This window comes from Salvia hispanica, chromosome 6 (assembly GCF_029641045.1).
Source record: "Salvia hispanica isolate PSC_SH4W2 chromosome 6, Shi_PSC_v1, whole genome shotgun sequence".
NCBI lineage: Eukaryota > Viridiplantae > Streptophyta > Magnoliopsida > Lamiales > Lamiaceae > Salvia > Salvia hispanica.
The window spans coordinates 22,859,507-22,882,635 of NC_142697.1; the positions used below are offsets into that span (position 1 = coordinate 22,859,507).

Consider the following 23,129-nt stretch of genomic DNA (forward strand, 5'->3'; position numbering starts at 1 on the left):
ACGGGCTATGGCCTATGAGCCCCATTAATTTTGAAAATATCTAAGGTAATTTTATGTTAATATTGTGATATTTAAAAAAAGTGATTTGAATTTTAACGCAGATTTTTGTTAGTAATGAAATTTAAATTAATCTTGCAACCTTTTAGTCGATTCTAAGTATTGTCATAAATTAATTAGTTTGCATAATTTATTAGAAGAGATCATAACATGGCAATATAATGTAGAATCTACTTCAGTTTATTATTTGCGTGGACTATGAATGAACGTGAAAATGCTTATTGTATACTAGATCCAAAATCAATTTCTTTCCCGATGGGAATATTCAAGATATATACTCTACATTATTAATATTAATATATAGTACTAGTATAACGAAATTAGTGCAAGTACATTAAATACCTTATTTTACTTAACTTCCCTAGATTGTGAGTATTTGTGTTAATCCAAATAAATTTCAGAGGGGTTAATACAGCCACGTCCCTCTCTAATGAGGAATGATTATATTTAATTTTTTTTTTAACATATAAAGATTTATACGACGATTAATAATCGAATTCGGTATTATGCCATTTATATACTTTAGATATTTTTTTTCCTTTATCATATACTCCTAGTAAAATCGCATTAATTAATTACTCACATATCAAGTGCAATTCAAATAATGACATCATTAATACACGTGGCGTATAGAGATGAAGCAATATGCGTAGAAAATAGAGGATCTTGACCATAAAGTATTGTAGAAAGTTTAGGTCCCTATAAATACTGGAGCAAATAACTGCTATCGAGCAACATCAGCTCATATTGTTATTTCCCACATAAACTATAGTTTGATTAAAAAATCAAGTTTAATTTTAGGAAAGAAATTGAAGCAAGAATGTGCGGCACGTACGAGGTCATCGTCACCAAAAGCCCTTGTTCTGATAATCAAGCCCCAGACAGTAACGGCTCCACGCCCAACCACGTCCGAACCAATGGCATCGCGCCACATCATCATCACCCTCAACCCATCGTCTCTCTGGACCAGTACTTCCTCTCTCACTCTCACTCTCACTTTTTTTTTTTTTTTTTTTTTTTTTTATCTACGAAACAAAGAACACAATCGCTATCTAAAAAAAGTTGCACTTTTTATGTCAATGTAAATTATTTTTTATCTTTTTTTTAAAAAAATTTGGCAGTGGCGATCCGACAATGTACGAGGAATATTGGAAGAAAGCTGGGCAAAGGTGCAGTGTGACTATGTCTGGATTCCAATCTCTGAGTTACTTCGGTGACGGCAAAACTCTGTGCTGGTTCATGGAGAAAAAACTCGAGGATGAGATCAGGAAGCTGCATAAAGTCGCCGGAAACGCAGTTGTCGACGGCAAGCACATCGTCGTTGGAACGGGATCGAGTCAGCTGATTCTAGCTGCCCTCTACGCCCTCGCGTACACCCTAGACATCCCCAATCCGGTCGACGTCATCTCCGCTGCCCCCTACTATTCGGTAACTACTCAATTCATTTTGTTAGATGCATTCTAGTTTCACTAAAGCATATTTGATACACGAAGTAGAACAGCTTTAATCTAAAATAATCGGTGATTAGGAGTATTTTTTCTACTTCATATTTTCTACGTGAAACAAGTCATATGTGAATATCTTAGTATCGTGAGTCCTTCGTTAATGGAGTATTAATTGGAACATGAGACATGCTTAGATACCACATTAGATTTTATCATAAGAATTGAAATATCTCTACATATGCTTCAATGAATAAGATCGGACCAATCTAACAAATTTAAGATTGGATAGATCTAGTGAATATAAATAAATGAAAACTACTCAAGTCAACTTTGTCATAGAAATAAAACAATAGGAAGTAGCAGTGTCGTGCGACAACCCTTGTCTCCAGCTGAGACTTTTGTTGGTTTAATGCTCAAGATCTCGTAACATGACAAATTAGTAATGGACATATATATACAAAACAACTTAACATGTACATGTGTGTCCTTATTTGGACATGTGGGCATTATGCAAAATAATCTTTCTGTATTGATGGTGTATATAGTCGTATCCAGAGATGATCGAGTTTCTGCGGACGGGGCTATTCAAATGGTCCGGCGATGCACGGTGCTTCGACAAGGACGTACCCTACATTGAATTCGTGACATCCCCCAACAATCCCGATGGCTCCACCAGAGAGGCGACGGTGATGAACCGAGGCGAATTAGGCATGCTTGTTCACGACCTCGCTTACTACTGGCCTCAATACACAGCCATCACATCCGCTGCTGATCACGACCTCATGCTCTTCACTGCTTCCAAATGCACCGGCCACGCAGGATCCAGAATCGGGTACTTGTTTATACTGTTAAGGGGTCGTTTGATAGGAAAGATAAGATAAAACAAAATATACTCCTCCGAGAATAAGAGTCTCATTTGAGTTCGGTGCGGGTTTAAAAATAATAAAGAAAAGTTGATAAAAAAAAATACTCCTAGTAGAATTAGTTTTATAGGTGAGTGGAAAGGATTAACGGAACGTGAGACCTACTTACCATTTATAGTAAAAGTGAAATGAGACTCTTATTGACGGGCGGACCAAAATGGAAAAATGAGACTAAGAACACACGTTTTAAGTCTGATGAGTCCTTAGTATTTAGTAATGTTTTGTTTGGTTGTTGATGTATGTGAAGATGGGCAGTTGTTCGAGATGAGAATGTGGCGAGGAAGATGGTGAAATTCATTGAGATGAACACGATCGGAGTGTCCAAGGAAGCGCAGCTGAGAAGTGCAAGCGTGATGGAGTTGATCTCCCTGAGCTGCCAGAAACGGAAGCCTTGCGACGTGGAGAATTTCTTCGACTACAGCCAATGCACATTGGCGGATAGGTGGAAGAGATTGAGAGACGTGGTCACCAAGAATCAACTCTTCAGCCTCCCCAAATTCCCAGCCAACTACTGCAATTTCAGGAGAGAAGTCGTTGAAACATATCCTGGTAAGGGTAACTATAATAGGAGTATTAGTCAATCAATCAATGCATGTAAACATTGGTTGCAGCTTTCATGTTTTTATGTCTGTTGACAGCATTTGCATGGATGAAATGCAAAGAGGGGATAGATGGGGAGCGGCTGCTTAGAGAGCATAAAATCGGAACAAGAAGCGGAAGGCGATTCGGGTGTGAAGCAGATTATGTGAGAATCAGCATGTTGAGTAGGGATGAGGACTTTGATCTCTTTCTGCACAGGCTCTCAACTATTCAACCCACTGCTAATGGAAATCAGAATTAACTACACCAGCTTTCAACATTTTAATTATTTTTACACACACATTTTTCCTTTTTTGGGATGTTCCCATTTTATTTGACACATTTTCTAATCTCTATTTATTTTATTCCCTCCACTTGGCATTGCAGAAATTTCATGTGTTACATTGAATGGACTAGTTCTTTTTTGGCACCCAGCGCCTGCCTCGGCATTGTGGTGAACAACATATACAAATTGCTTTTTCTTTTTGTCTTGTCCCGAACTTTAGGCCAATTCTGGACCGTATTACATTGATTATTGAGTAAATCACAAAATTCATATTTCTCTAAAATTTTCCATGAAATCATAACTGTATCCGAATGACAAATCGAGAACGATGCGACAAACAAAACAACATAATTTCAAACTAAATGACACATTTAGATAGAATTATTAAAGTTAAACACACTGTTTCTTGCACCTTTAAGCTGGTAGCGCCATGCTTTCTCTTACCCGAATAGCAACTGCTCGCATGCGGTAGCTTGAGGCGGGGCAGCCGAGGGCAGGTTGGGCTTTAGAGTTTAGATTGATAGGCCCATTGAGATTGGGCACAGTAAATAGGCCATAAATACCCACACACTCTACCTTGTACCATATCAAAAAGAGCTTATACAGATTTTAAACAAGCTTTAATTTCGTCATTGTCTAATGCTTGCTTAAGCAATCGATCATTGATGATGTATTAAATTATCAGAGTATTAAACTATTGTGTCATCGTCTAATGTTTTCAACTACATCGTCTAATTTTTGGTTTCAATTAATGTACTTGTTCAAATTTTAATCAAGTAGTTTTATTATTTTTAGCTCTTTATTTTTAATTTTTGGAATTTTTTGAGTTGTAGTTGAAACAATAGTTTGTGTTATATATTGCCGAACTAGTAGCTGAAATGAGATTTGCTGATGTGGTAATGGAAAAATGAAATTGTGGCTAAATTATGACCTATAATTTGACCCTTAATTGTAGATGGCATTAAAGAACAAAGATCATGTAACTTTATACTATCTGTGAGCCTCAAAAATGGCATAGTATTTGGAAGGAGGAACCGTAGGAAAGCTAAAAGTAGGAAATAGCATTACCCTACCCATAAAGGACTTGCTAGTTCATGTAGAATCTCATACTAATTTGCTTTTATTCCTTTGCCACCTTTTTTGTATATGAACTCGCATCATTGTTACGATTGATATCACGAATTTATTAGGGCCATCGATCCTTGTTTTGTGGACTATCATACTTAAATTACTAATGCAGAAACTATCTTAAGTGCATTCACTATCGATAGATTTTATTGTTTATTTAGGATACTATATAAGAACATAGCAGTACTATAATATAGATTGGGATTATCAAAGTAATCGTGAATTTACAAATTTCTGGCATATAATTAAAGGCCTGGGTGGAGCTGTGTATAACCTTTTTCTTTCTCTGAAAGCAAGAATTCCAGTTTACATGCTTGGAAGAAGCGTAAAGATCAATGAGCATAAAAAAGCACCAATTGATTTATAAAGTGAGGGTCTTTTTTTTCTTTTATTTTTTTTTAAAAAGATTAAAAAAAGGCACTCGTGTCACACGTCAACTATATATTAATATAACAAAGACTTCAAATTAATATTTTACCCATCCCATGCATTAATGGTAGAAATTCAAAATATATCAGAAGCACTGCTTTGATACATGCATATATTTATCCAAGTCAATTATGTCAATAATAACTCTGTGCCCTAATCAGGAAATCTCACGAGCTGCACCCCTTCTTTTCCCTAGCCTTTAAGCTACTCTTGCTTAGTTCACGATTTTCTCGGGTTCTTCTTTTTTTAATACTATACTTAATTAAATACTTTCCATTTCCTTGGACAAATATAAATACACATAACAATATTGTCTCTTTTAAGTTCCAACGATATTGTCAACGAGCTAGGCAAAAAAAAAAAGAAGAAAACACATTGCTTTTTATCGATTTCTTTTGCATCCCTTTCTTATCAAAATTTTCCCTTCAAGTTTCTTGAGAATCTATTCCTTCTTCCCTACCATTCGAAAAAATAAACATAGAAAAAAGAAAAGAAGCATGGCATTTTTGTATTTATACATCTCTCGAGAATCTTGATGGAAGTACTAATAACAAATGGGTGCTTGTGAAAATCCTGAGTTGCCAAGCCCAATGAAGCCAATTCTGACGAAACCAATGGAGAGAAGCTGTGACGGTGAAAAAGATGGTTACATTTCAACTACTCCGACAAGTGCTAAATCAAGAATTCCGAGCAGCCTGACGTGCCCTCCGGCGCCAAAGAAGCGGAAGGCGGTGGCCGTGAGATGCCACTGCTCTCAACCTAGGGAGTTTTTCTGCCCCCCTGATCTCGAATCCATTTTTATTCGCCGTGTTGAGGGCGCCTAGTGTTCGACTTTCTTTGTTGATCCTCAAATCTATAGCTTTTTCTTTGTATCATTTTTTATTTTATTTTGGAACTAATGGCATGTAGTAGCTAGTGTTGTTGATATAATTTCCCATGGGGTGTTGTTTATCTTTCTCATTTTCATTCATTTTCTGGGATTTTGCATGTATGTAAAATTTGGTTGTGTTGGACTTTGAGTTACCTGTTTTATTAACCCCTTTTTAATAGGAAAATTAGTGATTTTTTTTGTTTTAGTATAGAGTATATTTTTATATACAGAATGAGTTGATGGCACAAAAGTTTGACATTAAAATACTACTCCCTCCGTCCATGATTAATTGAGTCCGTTTAACTTGGCTTGAATTTTAAGAAATGTGGTGAAAAGTGGATCTTACTTTTACGTACATATTAATTTTATAATAAAATATGAGTATGATAAGTTATGAAATGTGAGGTCCATTATCAAAAATTATAAAAAGTAAGGGTGTCAATTAATTGTGGACGAATGAAAAAGAAAATTAATGTCAGTTAATCGTGGACGCACGGAGGAACTACTACACAACAAAATAATTTAGAAAGGTTTTTAAAATTCAAAATGATATCATTTACAAAGTACTAATGTAGTACTCCTATCATTTGATAACTCATCCATTAAATAAGTTTGTGCAAAATTAAAGACACGGTATACATAAGTGATCATAGTTTTTTGCAGGGTTGAAATTGCAATCCTATATACACATACTACTATAGCTAGCTTGCTAGCTAGCTATTGGCATCTCCACAGCAGTTATACGGACAAGGATCATCTGGTGTGTACAGTAGGGGTTGCTAACTATACACACACATCAAATTATTTTAAAATAAAAAAAATTAATATTTTAATATTATAATTTAGAAATAGAATAAATAGGTTGTTTGGAACAGCATGGATGTTGTGCTATCTGCCACAACAGGAAATTCAAACCCCGTTAGACACAATAGGGGATCCACCCCCGTTATATACTTGTATATGGGAGGTTGTATGATTTATTGTTATAGTATGTCATTTAAATCTATTGTTCGTCTTTTATTAAGCTCGAATTAATATTAGTAGTAATAGATTGCTATCATGGGTGGATTCATGTGGAAGCATAAGCCCCTAATGAACTATACGGAGTATTTTTTTTTTTTAATATTTTCTTTTATAAAAATATTTAATTTATTTAAATTTAATGTAATTAATTATGTAAATGCCCTTATCATTCATCTAATTTACTCAAAAATATATACTTTCAAAAATTTATGGAAAATATAGTCCCTATACAAGTTTTTTTCTGCATACACCACTAATTAATTGTTTTGGCACATCACACTCTTTTTTAATTTAGCGATAGCCCCTCTCTCTCCTTTTCTCCTTTAATTTGACTTTTTCAGTAAATACTTATAGTACAATTAATTTTCAATAAATTCTTGAATTCAATATGAACTTCTAATTTCTTTCACCATCATCGTAATTTTGAAGGTGTAATATTATGATATTGGGTTGATGATGGAATTTATTACTAACATTTTGATCTTATCATTTTTATTCCAACTTTTAAATTTGATCAAATTTATTTCTAATATTTTATAATTATAGTAAAATGATCCCAATTTTTTTAAGCTACCTCAATATTTTTAAATACGTACCAAGATTGGAACTTCACTTCAACAACGGTGTAATCATGATTCATGAAGATGACTTATTACCTTTGCCTCAATAATAAGTTGTACTCCTATAATTTTTATTATACTCCTATATAGTATTAAAAACATTATCTAAAAAATGATTGATGAAATTGAAACAAATTGGTGCGTTAAAATGACAACACTCTTAAAATGACAATGTGACACCACGCTAGACTGCAATATTATATATGCTAGACTGCAATAGTATAAACGCTAGACTGCAATCTATAGATTGCAGTCTAGCGTATTGGATATTGCAGTCGGGAAAAGTTGCAGTCTAGTGTATTGGATATTGCAGTCCGTGAAAATTTACCCTTGAGCAATTTTTATGATTGCCACATGGCAGCTTATTATTCATCCACATGTACAAATGATTGGCTAGGAATGGTGGTATGGTGTTACTTTAAGAGGTGTTGTCATTTTAACACAATCATATATATATATATATAGAGAGAGAGAGAGAGAGAGTTGTGATCAATGTCGAACCAATTTTAAAGACCGAACTAGAGACCAAATCTGGGCCATTAGATCTAGTTTTTTTGATGAGATGTGCTTCTGTGAAAAAATTTTCTGCTTCATTACTAGCCCATTTTACTTCATTGTATAGGTTTATTACTTCATTCTGTACCTAATACCTTGAAACTACGACATGTTTTTACTTGCTTCCAGTAGGTTTTGAAATGATTCAACATATGTTTCATTCAAATTCATTGACGTGGGTTTTTGCTTGATTAACATTTAAAAATGCAATTTATTCAAGTGAGTTTATTACTTCATTCAGGAACGTTATTACTTCATTGGATAAGATTTTTACTTCATTCCAGTAGGACTTCAAATGCTTCTACACATACTTCATTCCAATAGTTTATTACATTATTCCATGTGTTTATTAAACCAATATTAGCGTCATGGCGGTGGTGATAGATATTGTAGAGAGAAAGAACGGCACGCGACGGCGAAACCACATTTACGTACTGGAATGAAGTAAAAACCTACAGGAATGAAGTAAAAACCTACTAGAATGAAGTAATATATTCTTGAACGAAGTTAAATTTTCGTAACATGTTAGTATGACTTATTTACCTTCGGATGAATTAAAATAGGCTCGTGATGAAGGCGAAAATAATTTATAAATTTCTGTATCTTATCCATAAAAAACTAGATCTAAAAGCCCTAATTTGGTAGGGTTCGGTGGTTCGGTCTTAAAATGACACTGTGACACCACGCTAGACTGCAATATTATAAACGCTAGACTGCAATATCCAATGCACTAGACTGCAATCTATAGATTGCAGTCCAGCGTATTGGATATTGCAGGCGGGAAAAATTGCAGTCTAGCGTATTGGATATTGCAGTCCGCAAAAATTTACCCTTGAGCAATTTTTATGATTGCCACATGGCAGCTGATTATTCGTCCATGTGTACAAATGATTGGCTAGGATTGATGGTATGGTGTTACCTTAAGAGGTGTTGTCATTTTAACACAAACCTATATATATATATATATATATATATAGGTCCATGATCAATTGAGATTTTTTAGGGTAATTGAGAAATGAGATGCAATATCAGCCATTCATTTTCATTAAATGAGTGGTGCAGATTTTGCCACACAAAAAATATTTTTAGATTATTTTATAATGAAAAGGGTAGAATGGTAATTTTCTATTAATTGAAGCTGGAAATCACAGCAGAGCTTCTTCGTATTTTTGCTCCACAATGAGCTGCGACGGTGCTGCGGCGGCGAAGGATCAGAGGCCGCGGCGGAGGACAGAAATCTACCGGAGCTTCACTTTTGTATGTCACCATCATTTTTGATAACAGAATTCGCAGAGAGAAATTGGGGGAAAGGGGAAATCGATGCAGATCTAGATGTACAGAGTGAAATAGGAATGGTATCTCCTTCCTCGGAAGATTTTTCAGGTAAATTTATGAATATAGTATGCAATTATAGCTTCGATGGAATCGTTTGTGAATTGTGAGTTTCACTCTGCAAAAATTGGGAAAGAGGCTCCGGTCAACGTTGGAATTGAGTATGGTATGATTTATCATGTTAGAACTGAGCAGAAGCATAATTCGGTGCGGGAACCGCCGATTAATCGGTGAAGCTCTCCGGCGCCGGGGCTTCATAATCAATTCTACCATTACATTAAGCCGTCGCTGGGGAAGAGCAGCAGCAGATCGTACAACAATGGAGTTCGGATTACTCCAGTTTTGAACATTGCCCCAAATTCTACTGTGAGTTTATTCGGAATGGGCTCTCTTTTTTCCAGTAAAAAATCGAAAAAGAAGAGATAATGATACTAACAATTTATTTTTATTTTATTTTATTAAATATTGTACAGATTGAAAGTTTTCCTTTTGAAATCTCCATATTTCTTGTGATTGAATGCTGCAAACAAAAATTGAAAGTAAATTAAAAAGGAAAGGCGTGCTAATTTCATGCTGGTGAATTATACGAGTTGTTGACATTTTAATATGAGTGTTGACATTTGATATTCTCGGTATTGATATGTGAATTATAAGTGTTATTTTGTAGTTGTTGACATTTTAATATGAGTTGTTGACATTCATATTCTCGGTATTGATATGTGAATTATAAGTGTTATTTTTTAGTTGTTGACATTTTAATACGAGTTGTGGACATTCGATATTCTCGGTATTGATATGTGAATTATATGTTTGTGTTTATTGATATTGTTTCCGCAATCTATAGAGTAGGCAGCAGCAAATTAATCAGGATAAGAGAAAAGATAAGTGTTCATTTACGGCGTTGAAGAAGGAAGCCGCCACCACCGGCGATAAGATGACGTTCTCCAGCCGAAATTGATTTCAAATGTGGAGTTCATGTTTAATTTTGCATCCGCATGATTCCTCATTTTTTTATTTTGATTTTGTGTTTGAGCATTTTCAATCGATCGATGAAATTATTGCTTGTGTGGTTATGATCTTAGATACTCCTAACCAGTGAATTAGGAATTTTTCCCCTTTTCAGTTGTTTCTCCGATTTTCTCAACCATCGGAAGTTCTAATAAATAGCAATGTTTTTCAAATTTTAGTTTAGAACTGAAAATTCCTGCTGTTATTTTGAAGAAATTCCTGCTGAATCACTCGATCATTGTGATGCTGCTGAATAAATCGGCACATGAGTACGTGTACGAGCAGAAAGACTGTTATTTTAATACGAGTTGTTGACATTTGATATTCTGCCTATTAATATGTAAATTATAAGTGTTATTTGTTAGTTGTTGACATTTTAATTTGAGATGTTAATATAATAACGTTTGTTGTTGACATAAATTTTATAGGTCGTTGGCATAAATTTTATAAAAATGTTGTTGACATAAATTATATGTAAAACATTGTTGTTGACATGAATTATATGTAAAACGTTGTTGTTGACATGAAAATATCTCTTATTGACATTAATTATTTGTAAAATGTTGTTGTTGACATAATAGTTGACATAAATAACGTTTGTTGTTGACATCGTAGTTGACATGAATAATGTTTGTTGTTGACATCGTAGTTGATATGCGAATTATAAGTGTTATTTTTTAGTTGTTGACATTTTAATACGAGTTGTTGACATTCGATATTCTCGGTATTGATATGTGAATTATAAGTGTTATTTGTTAGTTGTTGACATTTTAATGCGAGTTGTTGACATTCGATATTCTCGGTATTGATATGTGAATTGTAAGTGTTATTTTTTAGTTGTTGACATTTTAATACGTGTTGTTGACATTCGATATTCTCGGTATTGATATGTGAATTGTAAGTGTTATTTGTTAGTTGTTGACATTTTAATACGAGTTGTTGACATTCGATATTCTCGGTATTGATATGTGAATTATAAGTGTTATTTTATTGAATGTTGAAGATTTGAAGATTTGAATGTTGAAGATTTGAAGATTTGAATGTTGAAGATTTGAATGTTGAAGATTTGAAGATTTGAATATTTGAATGTTGAAAATTTGAAGATATGAATGTTGAAGATTTGAAGATTTGAATGTTGAAGAGATTTGAAGATTCGAAGATTTGAACATTTGAATGTTGAAAATTTGAAGATTTGAAGATATAAAGATTTGAAGATTTGAAGATTTGAATGTTGAAGATTTGAAGATGTGAATGTTGAAGATATGAAGATTTGAAGATGTGAAAGTTGAAGATATGAAGATATGAAGATTTGAATGTTGAAGATTTGAAGATTTGAATGTTGAAGCTAGAGTTTTAGAGAGGATTTTAGAAAATTATTTCAAACACAATTTAATGAAAAGACAATTATACCCCCTTGTTGACATAATGTGGTATTTGTTGACATTTTGTTAATCTTGTGGATTATTGGCCCATATTGCATCTCATTTCTCAATTTAGCTAAATAATCTCAACCTAACAAGACCTTATATATATATATATATATATATAGGATTTTGATCAAAACAAAAATGACTTTAAATAAAGAAATACAGGCCAATTTTCAGCCTTAGGATCTGACGAGATCATCTTGAGATTAAAACATCTAATGGCTCAATTAATTCACTAAATCTTATTATTTTATTCACTAAAAAGCCAATAAGGTTACTAAAGTCATTAGCTACATCTCGATTGTTATGTCAACTCCTATAATCTTGCAATTTCTCTTTCCACTAACAAATCATATGCGTGATTATGAGTTAACATTCCAGTATACTTGTTCCACTAACAAATCATCTCCTTCGTATCTTCATCTTCTTCGGCCACTGTGCCATCAAACTTCCATTATACTTGTTCCAGATTAATCTGTTCCATTCTCAATTCTATATCATCGTCGTTGGCAGATCCCAACTCCAATCGTGTTCCAGATTAATCTGTTCCATTTTCAATTCTATATCATCGTCGATGGAATCCGACACCCATTCTACTTATCACGTAGATAATCGATCATACTCCGATGACGTTCTTGATAATACAAGTTATGGTTATTGTCTTTATTTTCATTTGTTTGTGTTGCTCCAATTTATATATTTGTATTTATGAACTGACATTGTCTTCTGTTGTATGAATCTTTTCACCTATATTATTTGATCGATTTTTCCGCTATGCTTCGATTTGTGTTTAGTATGACCCATTTTCGTATAAGACAATTGAACTTGTTGTATGCCGCGATTTCATCCTATTATGACCTATTATCATTCTAAATCCAGTAGATGGAAACTTGTCTTTACTTCATCGTTAGTTTTTATGTGTGTTCTGATTATGAATTATTTCAGATTTAAATACACCAGAATGCCCTATAGAGCATAAACCTTTTGTTGGCCGTAGCTTCCCCACATTGGACAACGCCATTGAGTTATACGAGAACTATGGGCGTCGTGTCGATTTTGACACAAGGAAGAACGGTTCAAAGAAGGTTGATGATCTCACCATATGGTTTTACATGGTGTGTAACAGAGAAGGTGAGCATAAATTTAGCGATGAACAACCCAAACGACGACGTAAATCGAAAAAATGTGGATGTAATGCTCGGGTTGCATTCAAATTCGATTCTTACCGTGGTTATGTCATTCAACACTTGAACGAAGAACACAACCACCCCATGGTTTTGGTACAACACCAGAAGTTCATGAGATTAAATCGTCAACTTGATCCAGTACACCAAAAATTTATTACGGATTGTGCTGGTGCTAATATTGGTCCTTCACCCACTTTCAAGCTGTTGACTGAATTGATGTTTGGGCTATTGTTTGTGTATTCTTCGGCCATATTAATATTGGGTTTTTTTAATATGTCAAAAACATGAGAATAATCTTGTGTTTTACTTCAGTTTGTTTGGTACGAACATTTCGATCAGGTTTGTATGACGCATTCTGGTACTCTTAGTGTTATATAATGACCCGAATATTGGTTTATTATGATACAAATTAACCAAAACAAGTCTATGACCCAAATATTCATTTATTATGACCCAATGTATGAAGTAATTTTCATCATATGGTATTTCGACTACAAGAAACAAGAGGAAAGCATTACAAACATTGCGACATATAATCGTGTATTTAACTTCAGTTTGTTTGATACGAACATTTTGATCAGATTTGCATGACGCATTCTGGTACTCCTTAGTGTTATATAATGACCAGAATGTTGGTTTACTATGACACAAATTAACCATACGATGCTATGACCCAAATATTCATTTATTATGACCCAAATATTCTAACACGCATAGAGTATGACATAAAAAAGAGCTTGTTTGGCACTAGTATTCATATATAAATTGAAGAAACAATAACATCTGATGTCACTTCTAAAACACCATCCAAATATGTAAAGCTAAACTGTTTAAACATCCTTAATTTAAAACAGTGGTAAACTAAAAAAAAATGAAACAAAGTTCCAGTCTTTTTATTTATGACATATAGCAATTGCTTAAGATATGTAGTTTGCTATCATTTTTCAACATTGATCTCCGCATTCTTGTAAGTCAGTTGCATCAACATTCTCTACCACAGTACCTGTACATATAAATGAAGTCATTCTTAGTCTTTGAAGGCATATAGAAAGCATGACCTAAAATGATCTAAAAATGACATCCGTATTTTTCAAACCCGTACTTTTAATTTACATAGGTCCTGTTTAGACAACACGGAGGTCAATTTTAATATGCTTTTTATGTTATGATATTAAGCATACCCTAAAACGATGTTAACAAAAACTAACAATGACTTAAAAAACTAGAAATTTTATCGAATAACCTCAAACAATCCATAACACTAAACTCTGCTCATATCAATTTTTTTAAAAAAATATTGCAACAATCAATGTTTCTGAACTATGACACAAAACAGTCAAAGCTATGACCTCATTCATTATTTGTGTAGATTAGCACATTAACCTTTAACAGCCTTTGAAACATCCACTACGACAGTCTGAGTATGTAATCCTAAGTTGAACTCAATTTGTAGACAAAATTCATTGTTTCAGTGTAATAACCTACTACATAATAATAACCTAAAATATAACACATTAACCTTGTTTTGGGTCATCTCTTCCAGCAGCCTTTACATTTGACGCGTGTAGAATAGTTGCAGTCGCTGTTCAGGAAGACAAACATCAACACGAAAAGATTTGTCAGATGAAAATTCAAATATAATCCGAACAAAAATAACCCAAATATTTTAGACAACATACAAATTTTCGTTGTTGCTTTTGGCGGTACCAACACAAAAGAACGCTGCGTCAATTCAGATTGCTCATTCTAAAAAACTAGGGATTTAGAAACCCTTGCTAACCTTTTCCGTCATCCTTCGCTGCTCCAGCCAAGCGTGTATTCACCATTACTGAAGAATCGTCGGCGATGAGGATTTTGGTTTATTGGAGAAGCGAGAGAAGAGTGGTTTAGGTTTTGGGTCTCTGATTTTGGGATTTAATCCGTTTGATTTGGGGGATTTCAATAAATGAGTGATTTTAGCATGTGCAGTAAACACTCCCATTAAATCCGCCCACTAAAAACGGTCATGACGGTTCCACTTATTTATTCTACCGAAAATACCCTTCACATGACGCATTTTGCTTTTATTATGACTCAAACGAAATAATTTAAACAACAAATCGTGGCCACTCACATATGGATCTGACGGTTGGTAATTGGTCTGTATTTTGGTACTTAGGCCCTTCTTTTGATAGATTAAAACCATATATATATATATATATATATATATATATATATGACAAACTCATAGTTTAGGCTTGTTTTATGGGTGATTAGAGAGTGTTTTTGATGGTTTAAGGTGTTTATAATAGGTTTTCACTCATATAGTCATCAATTAGATGAAGTAATGAGTTTGTCGGAGTTTTGAAGTAAAAACAGGTCAAAACGGAGCAAAATGGAGCAAATGGCTGATTCCAGAGAAGAAACCCGACCGGGTGTTTTCCATTCTCGGAAAACCCGGTCGGGTGTTTCGTGCAACTAGCGGGTTCCAGAGAGAAAACCCGGTCGGGTGTTTTGCCACCTGCAAATCACCCGGTCGGGTGTTTTTGACAGCTTCAAATATAAAAGGGGTTCTCACTCATTTTCGAACCCCAACTTCCCCACACCACAAATTGAGAGAAAAATCGAGAGATTCAAGAGGATTGAAGGCAAGGAGTCTTCATCTTCAAGAGATTGAAGAAGAAAGATCCTCCCCAACATCAAGTCCACCTTAGGGAGTTCTATTATCTTTTCATACTATGTTTTTTTTTTTGTTGTTCTTGTATTTTCCTTTGTTTTAGCTTCCATTATGAGTAGCTAAGTTCTTATTTAGGGATATTGGTGAAGTTTGTATGGATTCCATGGGATAAACCTTGATTTATGCTTATCTATGCCTTTTGTGGTGGTTTTGTTGGTTATTGTATTTTTTCATTATCTAATTGATTAGCAACCAATTTGATATGTCTTATTCTAATTTTTGTCACTGAAAGATGCTTGATTAGATTGTTAAAATAGCCAACAACTCCGTGCGTTGTATGTGCTCGAGAGAGGCATAGCTAGAGAGAGGGCTTGGGTCCGTAGGTTGTAGGAGTCGGTTCCGAAGTGTAGGGAGGAGACTCCGACATTAGAGGCCGATCAACGCGTTAGGTGCACCCGAGAGGGGGTCTAACCAATTAACCCGACCTTCCTAGCCACACATAGGACTATTTAGATGAGCATGATCCCTAGGTGAACACCCGTGATCCATACCAACGGATCCATATCCCTACCTTCCCAATTTGAGTGAAAACTACCTTTTACTTGCTTTATTTTCTGTTTTGCTCTTACTTGCTTACTTGTTCTTTGATCTTTGTGTAGAAAAACCAAAAACCCCTTCTAATAGTCTAGATAGTGTTCGAAATTGCATCGTAGTACTCAAGCCGGCATTTAGTCTTCGAGGATCGATAATTTTAACTTGCCACGTGCTACATACCCCATACACTTGTGGGTGACATATTGATTGCTAATTTAGCATGAGTCAATATATATATAGGGATGTATTCAGGTCCTTACAACAAATATTTGTAAAACATAAAACAAATCTCAAGCCATTGATTTTTGCCATCTAATGGCCGATTTTCATGCCATGTGTAATTAAAATAATTATTAAAAATATTTGAAAAGGTTAGTTTAGGGAGATGTCAAATGCAACGGTTATGCACTCCCTTGATTATCTCATTTTCCATATGGACGTGTGTTTTGTTATTGATTTTATTTGATATTATTTCCTTTCTTAATTGCCTACCTACAGAAACTCAGCAGAAGTAGATATATACATCGATTCCGCTACACAAACTCAGCAAAGTTCATACGACGAATTGTTATTTTTTATATTCTTACACGTAGAGAAACTCGACCAACTCGATCAACGATGGAAGAAGGCAATGTAGATTTGTAATTTACAAATACTCAATTTAGATGAATTCTAGATCTATGTGTATTGTTTGATTTTTGTATAATTTTTGAACATTTTGGGCTTAAAACATTTTGTGATTTGATGTAGAAGTTGCGATTTTCATGTTATGTATTGCATTTTTTAAGAGATTTCCAGTGAAACAATGTACTATTGTGGTTAGTTAATGTATAGTAATTTTTTAAGAGTTTTCCGAGGCCACTTCCAAATTTTTGTTAAGTTAATGTACTAATTTGGTTAGTTAACGTGGAGTCGTTTTTAAAGGGTTTTCTGGGGCCACTTGTAATTTTCGATAAGTTAATGTACTATTTTAGTTAGTTGATGTAGAAATTGGGTTTTGCATTTTTTTATCAAATCTTTGTATAATTTGCGTTTTTTTTATAGTAGTGGGTGACATTCTTTTTTTTCCAAAATATAATGTACGGTTTTGGTTATTTAATGTAGGAATACCTCCTGTAATGAGGTAATAGTTTTCCGTGTAGTTATGTTTGTGCCGGAAGTTAATACCTTCCCCCTAGGGTTTAGTAGTCCAAGGGCTAAGTTGTAGTACAGATTCAGTGACACAACTTTGACAAAGACCGGGAGTTAAGGGTAAGAAGTTTGAATCATTCCCCTTGGGTTTAGCAACCCATGGGGTTAGGTTGTAGTACCCACTCACAAACAAAACCATCACCAAGGGTAGGAAGTTTGAATCATTCCCCTTGGGTTTAGCAACCCATGGGGCTAGGGTATAGTACCACCACATCCATTGAATTTCGGTTTTTTTTTGTTTTTTGGATTTCATAACATAGATAATCATGACAAGAAGAAATCTTGATGTTTTTTTAGTTTGTTTTCCAAACATATTGTTTCTAATAGCTGCTTTGACATCTACATTGTTTACTATTGAATGATTATATTATTAATGATTTTTCGATCATTATTCACTAGTGAATCACTACATTAGTTATGTATTTTATGTACATCATTCGTTTAGGCAGTGAATAACTATATTATTTATGAGTTTTCATACATTCTTTCTAAGTGAAACTACATTATTTATGACTTGTATGCACTTCTTCCAATTGTTCTATTACAATGGCACATTACTATGTCATAATGCGTTACATTATTGTTCCCTATATGTACATTACCAACATACTTAATAAATAATGTACGCGTTTGTATAAAATTAATGTACTATTCATACAATAAATAATGTATAATTGTATAATGCACACAATGTTACCATTAATGTACAAAAGTCAAATTGTACATTAAAACATAAATATTATAAACAATGTAAACACTTTGACGCGGCAACATGCTCAGTCTCCCCATCTGCAGTCATTTCCTCCCTAGATTGGTGTATAAATGAAAGAGAATGTCTTTATTGAAGTCGGCCGCTGCCTGCTAATGTAGAATATAAGTGGAAAAAATGTGAACGGCAAAATAAAACCAGATAATGTAGAATATAAGTGGAAAATGTAACCAGATAATGTAAAATATAAGTGGAAAAAATGTACAAGCACAACCAAAGCAAGTACATCATTTAATAATATAAATTTTCACTCTTAAAATCTGAATAATGTAATATTTTGGTAAATTAATGTAAAAATCGCAAATGTAACAAATCATAGCATTAATGTAGCATAGCATTCATTGCTAAAACAACAGTAATATAGAACATTGTTCACTAACTGATTTAGAAATAATGTAACACAGCATCATTAATGTGCAATGTACAAAAACAGTTAAATAATGTAACAATTCTTTTCGTGCAATGTTCACCATTGTCTCAAAAAAAATTCGTGTTAAGATGTCTACATGAATAATGTAACAAAAACAGTTAAATAATGTAGCCGATACAGAGACAAGTCAGAAGCCAAGTTGTTTGTAATCAGCCATTTCAAATGTCAATTTTACAAATAATGCACCTAATCAATGGAATATTGTAAACCCAAATAATGTAGTTTACCAGTGAAATGATGTAAACATGAATGAGATAATGTACGAATAGTTCAATGATGTAGCAGTTGTAGAGATATGTTGCTAGAAACCATTGCCGGTGAACACAATACACATTCCAGACAAAATAACCAGTGATGCAAACAAATACGACAAAATAATCAAATATATTTCGAATAACAACCATAAAAAACGAAACCAAGAAAAAAAACCATACAACGACTAAAAAATACTGAAATTCACTGATTTACATAACCCAAATTGAAAACCAAACAACCATAAACTTCCATCACAACGGAAACCTAAAGTCTGTGGATGATTTCGCGAAACAATGACCGAAACTCCGTCGGATCGACTAACCTTGTTCGCGTTCGTCTTTAGATCGTTAAACAGTAAACCGTATGGTTCAATCGACTCACCAACTCGACCAATTACACTACACGGCTTCGATTTGCAGCAACTGGTTCGGCGGCGGTTTCAAATGTTGAAGATTAGGGTTTTTATGAGATTTTGGGGTAGAAGAATGGGGTTGGGGTTTTTGACGAGAGAGAATTGGGGGATGCAATGGTGATATGATGGTGAGAGAGAGAGATATGAATCCGCAGTTTTAATTAGATGGCGAAAATTATAGACATGTAGTTTAAAACTGATGCTTGAATTTGTGTGCTTCCCATTTTACCCATGTAATGTAGCTAAAAAATGTATTAATGTAGGACGGATGTTTTCAATCACAACCATTAAAATCAGTAATCCAAGGGCTTATATTGGTGTTATGTTTAAGACTAAGGGGGTGTAAGGACCTTTAATGCACCCATATATATATATATATATATATATATATATATATATATATATATATATATATATATATATATATATATATATATATAGGGATGTATTCAGGTCAGAACGCTAAGTATAAGTAAAACTCAAAACACTTGCAGTCCATTGGATCTTATGATCTAACGGTTAGATTAATGTCACGTGTCATCTAATGATGTAGAATTTTAGACTAATAATGTAGCTCGGATAATAATGTAGCATTTTAGTTTAATAATGTACAGTTTTAGTCTTACAATGTACATTTCTAGTCTAATAATGTACCTCGCCTAATAATGTAGATTTTTAGTATCATAATATAACAAATCACAACCATCCAATCTAATGATCCAAGGGCTGTGATTTGTGCTGTGTTTTACGCTAAGATGCTGTAAGGACCCTAACACACCCGTCCTTACAGCATCTTAGCGTAAAACACAGCACAAATCACAGCCCTTGGATCATTAGATTGGATGGCTGTGATTTGTTATATTATGATACTAAAAATCTACATTATTAGGCGAGGTACATTATTAGACTAGAAATGTACATTGTAAGACTAAAACTGTACATTATTAAACTAAAATGCTACATTATTAAACTAAAATGCTACATTATTATCCGAGCTATATTATTAGTCTAAAATTCTACATTATTAGATGACACGTGGCATTAATCTAACCATTAGATCATATGATCCAATGGACTGCAAGTGTTTTGAGTTTTACTTATACTTAGCGTTCTGACCTGAATACATCCCTATATATATATATATAGATATATATATATATATATATAGAGTAGTGATATAGGGCAAGTACTCCTTAAGTATATAACTAGAGAACAAATTTCAACCACAAGATTAAGAAATCAAGGGCTGAAATTCAACTTAGGATTTCAAAATTGATATAGAAAATTACTTCACTATACACAAGAATTGGTTCACTATAAGTAGGCAGGGGTAAAATAGTCATTTAACAAACAAAGCTGGGTAAAACATGAATTTCTCTCATTTAGATAATTTTTCTTCAGCCCGTCATCTCTTCTACTCAAATTCTCCATCGATTCTCCTCTTCCGCTCGAATTCTTCATCGATTCTCTACCGGTTTTCCTTTTCTGCTCGAATTCTCTACCAATTCTCACTCATAAACAATGATTCTCTACCGTCGTCGTCGCCTTCTTCAGCGGGCCTAAAATTCATTTGATTCACTCCGTCGTCACTTCCATTGGTTGCTCATTCTGTCGTCGCCTCCTCGGGTTGCTCATTTTGTCGCCGCCTTCGATTCAACATACCTAATGCCTTCAATTCATAAACGTAAGTTCGTCCGCTCATCTATTCAAGGAACGATTCATTTAACCGATTTTCTTTGCATTTCACTTTAACGATGGAGTCATGTTATGCTTATAGTGATGTAGTTAGTTAACAATGGAGTCGCACTATGACTATTCATTTCAGTTTACAATGAACTAGAATGTAGAAATGTAAGTTACTCTTTTGACATATGAGTAAAGTATATTAACTCTACATAGAATCATATTATGATTATAGTGATGTATATAATACTTATAGTGAACTATACTATTGTGCTTACAGTGATTGTACGGTTTTGGTCTTACACTCACTATTTTGCCTTTGAGTGAAGTAATTTATGGTTGTAGTGATGTATATGTTGTTTACCGTGATGTATATGCAATTTATCGTGAAGTATACGATGCTTAGAGTGAAGTATTCCATGCCTAGAGTGAAGTGTTTGTGATTCATGCTTAGAGTGCACTATTTTATCATTTCAGTGAAGTAAAACGTGTTTAGAGTGAAGTATTCCATGCTTAGAGTGAAGTGTTTATGATCCATGTTTATAATGCACTATTTTTTCATCTCAGTGAAGTAAAATGTGCTTAGATTGAAGTATTCCATGGTTAGAGTGAAGTGTTTGTGATGCATGCTTAGAGTGCACTGTTTTTTCATTTCATTGAAGCAAAACGTGCTTAGAGTGAAGTATTCCATGGTTAGAGTGAAATGTTGTGATCCATGCTTATAATACACTATTTTTTCATCAAAATGAAGTAAAATGTGCTTAGAGTGAAGTATTCCATAGTTAGAGTGAAGTGTTTGTGATCTATTCTTATAGTGCACTGCTTTTCATTTCAGTGAAGTAAAACGTGCTTAGAGTGCAGTATTCCGTGCTTAGAGTGAAGTGTTTGTGATGCATGCTTATAGTGCACTATTTTATCATTTCAGTGAAGTAAAATGTGCTTATAGTGAAGTATTCCATGCAGAGAGTGAAGTATTTGTGATCCATGCTTATAGTGCACTATTTTATCATTTCAGTGAATTAAAACGTGCTTAGAGTGAAGTATTCTGTGCTTAGAGTGAAGTGTTTGTGATGCATGCTTATAGTGCACTATTTTATCATTTCAGTGAAGTAAAATGTGCTTATAGTGAAGTATTCCATGCATAGAGTGAAGTGTTTGTGATTCATGCTTATAGTGCACTATTTTATCATTTCAGTAAAGTAAAACGTGTTTAAAGTGAAGTATTTCATGCATAGAGTGAAGTGTTTGTGATCCATTCTTATAGTGCACGGTTTTTTCATCTCAGTGAAGTAAAATGTGTTTAGAGTGAAGTATTCCATGCTTAGAGTAAAATTTTTATGATCCATGCTTATAATGCACTATTCTTTCATCTCAGTGAAGTAAAATGTGCTTAGATTGAAGTATTCCATGGTTAGAGTGAAGTGTTTGTGATGCATGCTTAGAGTGCATCGTTTTTTCATTTCATTGAAGTAAAACGTGCTTAGAATGAATTATTCCATGGTTAGAGTGAAATGTTTGTGATCCATGCTTATAAAACACTATTTTTTCATCTCAATGAAGTAAAATGTGCTTAGAGTGAAGTATTCCATAGTTAGAGTGAAGTGTTTATGATCCATTCTTATAGTGCACTGCTTTTCATTTCATGAAGTAAAACGTGCTTAGAGTAAAGTATTCCGTGCTTAGAGTGAAGTGTTTGTGATGCATGCTTATAGTGCACTATTTTATCATTTCAGTGAAGTAAAACTTGCTTAGAGTGAAGTATTCTATGCATAGAGTGAAGTGTTTGTGATTCATTCTTATAGTGCACCGCTTTTCATTTCAGTGAAGTAAAACATGCTTAGAGTGAAGTCATGCTTAGAGTGAAGTGTTTGTGATCCATGCTTATAGTGCACTATTTTATCATTTCAATGAAGTAAAACGTGCGTAGAGTGAAGTATTTTATGCTTAGAGTGAAGTGTTTGTGATCTATGCTTATAGTGCACTATTTTATCATTATAGTGAAGTAAAATGTGCATAGAGTGAAGTATTCCATGCATAAAGTGAAGTGTTTTGTGATCCATTTCAGTGAAGTAAAATGCTAAGAGTGTATAGACCTTAGAGTGAAGTATATGATGACTGTTACTATGGTGAGCGGGAACAAGATTGGAAATGTATTGGCTAAAAGAAGCAGCAAGGGAATACTCCAAAGTCTAAGAGCAAAGTATTGCAGAGCGTTAATGTTGTCGGAAACAAACCATGAATCATTGAATAACTTGGCAACAACATCAAA

The 23,129-nt window shown here is 33.9% G+C and overlaps 1 protein-coding gene and 1 long non-coding RNA gene across 2 annotated transcripts; one reads left to right on the forward strand and one right to left on the reverse strand.

Moving 5' to 3' along the window:
• Positions 1 to 808: 808 nt before the first annotated feature.
• On the forward strand, positions 809 to 3,490 carry LOC125208068 (L-tryptophan--pyruvate aminotransferase 1-like). The gene is made up of 5 exons (XM_048107617.1): positions 809 to 1,026; positions 1,179 to 1,485; positions 2,048 to 2,334; positions 2,673 to 2,974; positions 3,064 to 3,490. The coding sequence occupies exons 1-5, from the start codon at positions 878 to 880 to the stop codon at positions 3,264 to 3,266; spliced, it is 1,248 nt and encodes a 415-aa protein (XP_047963574.1). The 5' UTR covers positions 809 to 877; the 3' UTR covers positions 3,267 to 3,490.
• A 10,049-nt stretch (positions 3,491 to 13,539) lies between these two features.
• Positions 13,540 to 14,797, reverse strand: LOC125200232 (uncharacterized). Its single transcript, XR_007172696.2, has 3 exons — positions 14,651 to 14,797; positions 14,390 to 14,452; positions 13,540 to 13,873 (listed from the first exon to the last, which is right to left on the reverse strand). It is a non-coding gene; the product is annotated as an uncharacterized LOC125200232 (long non-coding RNA).
• Between the last annotated feature and the right edge of the window lie 8,332 nt (positions 14,798 to 23,129).

Bases quoted from the DNA above. Each gene is read 5' to 3' on its own strand.
- LOC125208068 (XM_048107617.1), top strand. From the start codon at position 878: ATGTGCGGCACGTACGAGGTCATCGTCACCAAAAGCCCTTGTTCTGAT. The intron at 2,335-2,672 runs GTACTTGTTTAT...ATGTATGTGAAG, and splicing joins CACGCAGGATCCAGAATCGG to ATGGGCAGTTGTTCGAGATG. The intron at 2,975-3,063 runs GTAAGGGTAACT...GTCTGTTGACAG, and splicing joins AGTCGTTGAAACATATCCTG to CATTTGCATGGATGAAATGC.